This window comes from Octodon degus, unplaced genomic scaffold (genome assembly GCF_000260255.1).
Source record: "Octodon degus isolate 3935 unplaced genomic scaffold, OctDeg1.0 scaffold00035, whole genome shotgun sequence".
Lineage (NCBI taxonomy): Eukaryota > Metazoa > Chordata > Mammalia > Rodentia > Octodontidae > Octodon > Octodon degus.
Window position 1 is genome coordinate 6,650,807 of NW_004524611.1, and position 7,226 is coordinate 6,658,032.

General features: G+C 42.3%; 1 protein-coding gene across 4 annotated transcripts in view; it reads left to right on the forward strand.

The window, feature by feature from the left end:
* The first annotated feature begins 1,145 nt into the window (after window positions 1-1,145).
* Window positions 1,146-7,226, forward strand: part of LOC101584521 (zinc finger protein 717) — a 13,468-nt gene continuing 7,387 nt past the window's right edge. For all 4 annotated transcript variants that reach the window (XM_023714351.1, XM_023714352.1, XM_023714349.1 and 1 more), the window contains exons 1-2: window positions 1,146-1,255; window positions 5,031-5,175. In XM_023714351.1, coding sequence (XP_023570119.1) covers window positions 5,119-5,175 — 57 coding nt within the window. In that variant the 5' untranslated portion in view covers window positions 1,146-1,255; window positions 5,031-5,118. The remainder of the gene's footprint in view (window positions 1,256-5,030; window positions 5,176-7,226) is intronic.

Here is a 7,226-nt window from a genome sequence, read left to right on the forward strand (position 1 = left end):
GGTGCTGGGGGATTGAACCGCGGTCCCTGTGCTTTGCTAAGCTTGTTCTAAGTAGGTGCTTTAGACCACTGAGCCATCTCACCAGCCCCAAGCATAATGTATTGAGCAGAATTCCACTGAGGTGTGGTCAGGCACACTTATAATCCCATCTTCAGGAGGCTGAAGTAGGAGCATTCAAAGTTTGAAGCTAGCCTGGGCAATTTGAGAAGACTCAATCAATCAATCAATCAACTTTTTAAAAAGGCTAGGATGTGCTTGGCAGTAGAGTACTTGCCTGAGATGGAAGTCCTAGGCAGATCCAAGTTTTACAAAAAGTCTCATTTCACACACTATATCTAGTGTCATGGGAAGATAGCATATGGAAGGCAGCTATCTGCAGAATTTACCAACAGTCAGGCAGTATAGAAAAGTTAAGAGTTAATTGATACACTGGCAAAGAGCACTGGGTGAGTTCCACGAGAGGACAGTAAAGGCTAGGAAGTAGCAGAACTCTATGTTTAATTTCAGTGTGAGAAGGGGGTCTGAGAATGTCATCCTAAGAACACTTTGATCAGGTCATAGTGGTCCTATGGCCCATCCTCCATAGATGTAACCATAGCTAACTGTTGCTTGAAGAATATCATTTTTTGTTTGGCAGAGTCCAGAATTAATGTAGTCACTAGAAACAATCTCTCCAGGCAAAAGTAATAAACAAATGTGTAAAGATTAACTGGGGTTAGTGGCCAAGGGAGTTCGGATAAAGTATACAGTATATGTCTGCATTTGAAAGAGACTTTTCAAGTTCTACTGAGCTGGGGGAAGAAATCGTTCTTCAAGACCTGTCAAGAAGTTAGAATAACCAACGTTTGCACGCAGAGCTTGCAAATGGTATATTAAAGATTCATCATTCGGTTTCAGTATGGCCTTTAAGAAAATAATAGTAAAGTAACAATGGTCTCCCAAGTTAGGGACCAGTTTTAAACTATCAGATACTGGTCTCCTTGTCAAATAAACATCACATCCTTTGTTCCAGACGGACTGAGCAGAGGGTTGTGGGAAATGTAGTTTAACCCTCAAGAATGACGTCTCTGGAGAACGTCCGGCTTTCTTTTACGCATGCGTAATCCCGCCCATACGTCAAAAAATTTTTTTTCCTCCCGGAAATTCCTGGTCCAGCCGCTTCCAATAGCTGCTCCTCTGTCTGAGGTGTTGCGTTCTCCGTCCCTGAAGGTTTTACGAGGGCGCAAGCGCTGCTTTGACCTGGGGAGCGGGCCAGGTATCCCGCTCTTGGCGGTAGCGGGGTCGCGGGTGGGTCTGGGCGGCAGGACCGGAGAGGGTCCGGGAGGCCACGTGAAGGTCGGGTCCGCGAGCTGCAGGCTGCGGAGCTGCGACTCAGCTGTGCTTTCCCGAGCGCTTGGTTAGGATGTCAGAGGCTGGGCGTGTGGCTGCGGGTGTCCAGAGCGTGGCTCTAGAAGCTCCGCCAGGGAGGCGGCGGAGGGGTGAGGTGGCGGGGGCCGGCCTGCGGAGCCCCCTGGCGGGCCGGGGCGGGCCGGGGCGGGCCGGGAGGGAGCCCGTTCTGGCCGGAGCGACATCCGCTCACCCGTCTGTAAAATGAAGAGGCTTATCAGTCCTAGTGGAATGGCCTCCAATTCCATGAGAAGTGATAGTGTGCGGACCGAGCCTTTTGTATGTGGCGGTTGTGTCTGTGGGCATGTAGTGTCTCTTCAGTAAGCGAAACTTCTGGTCTCTTAACACTGTAACCTGACTGGCGTCGTGCTTTCAGTTTACAGAAAATTTCACCAGTCCGAAAGGGAGACTGGGATGCTGAGTAATAGACCATTTTCTTTAGAAAAATGCAGGTGGTGCAAAGTTTGGAATCCCATCTGAGACCTCTCAGTAGCACTTCAGAGAAGGGGCACAGTGTCTCAGAGAGTTGAAGTTCCTCTCATTGCCTGGACCAAGCATTTAATTATTGATCCTGTTGTCTAGACGAAAGAACATCTGGGTGACTACCATCTTCTCCAGAAAGAGGAATCAGGTGCTACTGGAGGGTTCAGATTAACTTTCCAGAGGAAGATGTAAGCTGAGCTGAGAAGCCAGGCCAGGACTTGGGGAATGTTTCTGAAAGGAGAAGTCTGCAGGGTGTGGTGTGGAAGTATGTCCTGTGACTCTGAGAAGGCATCTTCTGTGCTAAAACACCCATTCGTACCATCTTCTTTCTTCCCCAGTGTGAGAACTTAAGAAATTTAGCAGATTTAACATCTGAGAATGATCCTTTTGTCCCATTCTCTCTCATAGTTCAGGAAGAATTGGCTGTTTTTCTTAAAAAGTATTTCTGCTTTTTAAGAAACACACAAAACATGGGTGTCACACAGATAAGTGACTTGACCAGGGACGCTAGATATGTAGATGTCAGATACATCTTGATTGTGTGCTATTGTATCCATTTTGCACATTTAAAATAAATATTTTCCTAATCTTGAGATCATTTGAATGAGACAGGTCAATTTACGAACATTCAGATTTGGCCAGTTTTTGTAATGTTTATTTTTCTCTTTTATTTGTTTTGTCTTTTGAGAGTGGGTTTTGCTATGTAGTTCAGGTTGGCCTTGCACTTACTATGTAGCTCAGACTGGCTGTGAACCTGCAGCAGTCCTCCTGTCTCAGCTTTCTAGGTGCTGGGATTAGGCGTGGACCACCACACCTGGCTATTACTGTGTTTTTTGTAGTGCTGTGGTTCAAACCCTGCGAGTAACACCTGATAAGCAAGTGTTAGGCCAAGTGCTACAGCTCCAACTCTAGAATGTTGATTTAAGAACTGGGTTTCATTGTTTATCTTCTTTTGTCTTTAAAATAATAATAAAAAAACTTTTCCCAAACATGGCTATCCCTTGATATCCCCAGTATTTTCTGTGCATTATGTGATTGAAAGGGTAAATCACCGATATGTTTCCTACTTAATATATCAGTAATCTGTTCCTAAAAATCATGAGTTCTGTGGGAAAGTAGTAACAACCTATTTTACATTATTTGAAAAGGGAAAATTAAACTGTGTCACTCTTGAGTTTCAAACCAATAAAATATAAAAATAATTCAAAGCTCATTTATGTAACAGCTTGTTTTTGTGGTGTAAAATCCTTATCCTTCTCATCTCCAGATACTTGTATTTGAATCATTAGGCTTCAGCTGTATGGCAGTCCATCCATTTGATGTTTATTCTTTATTTTTTCCAAAGCTTTAAGAGTTTTTAAAAATTTATTTGGTGTGTTTGGAGACTTTCGCCCTACTTCCCAGGATGTTAAAACATTAAATTCTAAGTCCTTTAAGTTGACAGCCTTTGCTGTATAATAAATTGACAATAATTTGAAGAAACCATTTCATTTGATTGCTTTCCTCTGATGAACATGTGAACTGGAGTCAGCTGGAATCTGGAAGATTCCTATACTGGTGATACCTGGGCTCACAGAGAGCCTTCAGTCACCTCATTCTTGCCTGAGGGTGGCTGGTTCCAGATGACGTCACACCCTCAAGTCCTTATGCTCACCCTTAGGGAGCCTGTTTCTGGAATGGTTGTCCCAGGTTTCTCATGAGCTGACAGTGTCCAGGAAGGCAAGCACCAGTGAGCCAGTTCTTTTAAAGCTTAGGTTTGCATCACATTTAATAATGTCCTCTCGGCCAAATCCAGCCAATGGCAAAGCCAGGTTCCCATCCTTGGGGACTGTTAGAGGGTGTGGGTACATGCATGTGCCTCATGGGGAACCAGTACTGGAATTGCAGAGGTGTGTACTAAATACATTGTTTTCCTGTAAGAGAATGTGCAGAACACGTTGAGCTGCACATACAGTGGTCCCTCACTTGTGGAGGTTACCTTCCAGACAAAATCAGCGAAGTAGCATTGCTGTATTTATTTTAGTATTTATATATTTTAAGGTTTTATAAGCCTTTCCCACACACTTATAAACCTTTCCCACACTTTTAAAAACACTTCTGGGCTGGGGATGTAGCTCAGTGGCCCAGTGCCTGCCTAGCAAGTGTGAGGCCCAGAGTTTGATTCCCAGTACCAGAAAAAGAAAATAGTGGGCCGGGGAGATGGCTCAGTGGTATAAGCGCTTCGCTTCTCTGGCAAGCGCAAGGGCCTGAGTTCAATCCCTGGTTCCGCAAAAAAAAAAAAAAAAAGTAAAGATAAGACCTAAAAATTCCCTTTGGGAAAAAAAATAAAAACACTTCTAATACTCTTAACCATTTTCTAAACTCATAAACCTACGTAATTTTAACAACATACATATACTGTACAGTACAGTATATATTTACCTGCTAAAGAAATACATACTGTAAGAGTATATTTTATTTTGATTTAATATTCTTTTAATGTTAGAATTAATATTTTTAATGTTTTTGTATATTTAAAATTTTTAAGGCAAAAATTAAAGCCATAAATACTACGTATATAAATACATATACAGTACTACACAGCAACACAAAATCCCTCAATATAGTGAAAAATCCATGATAAAGAACTTAGATTAATATTTTTTGAAAACCCGTGAAACAGTCCATGAAAGTTGAACCACGAAATAGTGAGGGATTACTGTATGTGAAAGCCAGAGATGAAGTAGAGGAAATACTCATGTGCACTTTGCAGGATGTTCATAAAAGAGTTTGCATGGTCCCTGGGTATCTCCATGACGTTAATGTTAAGTCTAATGTTGCTCTGGTCTAAATTAATTAGCTCTTTTTTAAGGGAACATTAGCAGTTGGTAAATCAGTTGATAATGTATATTTTTATTAAACCTATAATCAGTTTTAATCGAATCTCCCAACCAATGACTGAATTTGGGTATGTCTTCAATGACCCCCCCCCCCCCCGTCTTTTTTTTTTTAATTTTGAGGCAAGATCTCTGGATAGTCCAGGGTGTTTTTCTGTGTAGTCCAGCCCGGCCTTGAACTTGTGATAGTCTTGCGTCCACCTTTCATGTAGCCTGGCTTTTGTTATCCTTTCTGGGGAAGGGATTATATTCCTAGAGTTTATTTGCTTGTTTTGCCTTTTCTAGAGAACATGTGAAGTGTTTTGAGGAGGATGAGCTAGGTCTGTGCCTGCCTGTTGTCTCATGACTTTCTTATATTTGGCTTCTCTCAGCTATGCCTCCGGAGTCCTCTGTGTGCTTCACAGAGCAACAGAAGATGAATAAATCTCCGGTGAGTTGTTCATGCCTTGCTTTGCTTTGCTTTTTTTTTTTTTTTTTTTTTTTTTTTTTTTAACCAGCTCTCTGAGGTTCATCATTTGAAATGAAGAGTGTTATGAAAACTCAGCTCTATGGAAGTGGACACAAATAAGACAGAATTAGCATAGATGAAAACTTGAAAGGCATCTGCGTTTTAATTTTTTATTGGATAAAGCATGCAGTAATATGTACACAACCATGAATTTTTATGTAAGTTCACAAAACTGCAGACTGATCAAGACCGAATGGTTGCCAGCATCCAGGCAGCTTCCTATAGCGTTTGGATCTTATTTTTGTGCAGAACAAGACAAATTGAATTTTGTCTGCAATATTTCCTCTATTTCAACTTGAGGATAGAAACTTAACAAAACCAAGGGTTTAGAGCATCGGTGTCTCCTGTATTGAACTCAGTGTTGAGTGCAGTTTAGCTCTGGTATTTTCGATGCTGTGGACAAAGTCAACACATTTGTTCATGATTTGGATAGAACCTGAGGAGAGAGCGTGGTGACGTGTTATAGCATACAGTTGGCACATCAAGGGCTAGCACATTATCTTCATAGAGGATATAGTACGATGTTTTTCATCACTATCTTGGAAAACAAACATTTTTAGGATTTCTCAGTGTAAACAATAACCTGGTGCTAAAGGAAAATTCTTAATAGCTTGTTGTGGAGTTGTTGAAATGCTGTTTCCAGGCAGCTCTTGCAAGGCAATTGGTTCATGGTGAAAGCTCGGGTGTGTGGAGGATTGAGCTGACCATGGGTCATCCAGGGGCTGACTGGACCTGTGTCCCAGAGCCCAGCCGGTGCACACATGCAGCCCACACAGCATACTGGCCAGAGTGACGTTTCTTGGCAAATGTTCCCACTGCTCATCTGCACTTTAACCCAACTAGTATTGCCTTAGTTCACTTTTCATAAGTTCATTAATGATGTGCATTTTAGTTAAGTCCAGGGTTAATTGCCAGGCTGGGGATATAGCTCAGCAGTCTAAGTACCTACCTGGTAAGCACAAGGACCTGGGTTTGATCCCTGATGTAGCATGTGGTGCAGGCCCCAGAACCCCAGCATTGGGGAGGCTGAGACAGGAGGAGTCCAAGCTGTCTAGTGAGTTCCTATACCAAATAAATAAGAGATTTAAGAAACAAAAAATGAAAGTTAATTGCTATATTTTTAACTATTGTCCATCATCTCCTGGGAATTCTTTGTCAGTGACTGTCACAGCTTTTCCTGTGATATTTTCTGTTTTCTGAAGTTTTTGCTGTTCCCATAGCTTCTGCAGCTCCTCCACACCCTGGATCCCATTCCTTGCATTCCGCATTTCTCCTTGGGAGATTTAGCTTTCTGGGGTTTTGCACTCCTCTTCCTCTTCTCTGCAGCTTGGACTTGTTCTCTCACTCTTAGACCAGACCTCTGAGTCTCAGTTCTTAACTCCTTGCTCAACAAATCCAAAAGGAGAACCACTATTTTCTTATACACTGTATCACCTTTTTCCCAGTGACCTAGCCCTGTAAAATGAGATATCCCCCTCCCACTCCTCCCTCTCCCTCAGACCTGATCTCATCTGGTATATTATTCTACATACACATTGATTTCATTCAGATGTTTTCACACAGTGCCAGTCTAGGAGGAAAGCCCATTATGCTTTTGGATTGATGCAGAAACTTTGGAAATGTCAACTCCTGCAGAACTTGAAGGCCACGTTGGCTCAGTGATGAGGGTCAGTCCCTTGGGAATAGTGCCGATGGAAAGCCCATGTGGTATATAAACCCAAGTGTGTAGATTCCTGAGGATTCAGGATCTAGTGGGAGAAAGCACTTGGAGGTTGCTGGGACACATTTGAATGAGGGTTAATAAAAGATATGCACAAAATAAATTGAAATACAAATTTTCAAAATTTGCACCTTTTTATGTCATGATTCTTTAGGTTGCCCTTTCCTCATACTGGGGTTTGAACTTAGGGTCTTGCACAGGCTAGGAAGTCAGGTACATATCTGGTCCTTGCTTTTTGTTTTTTCTTTCATTC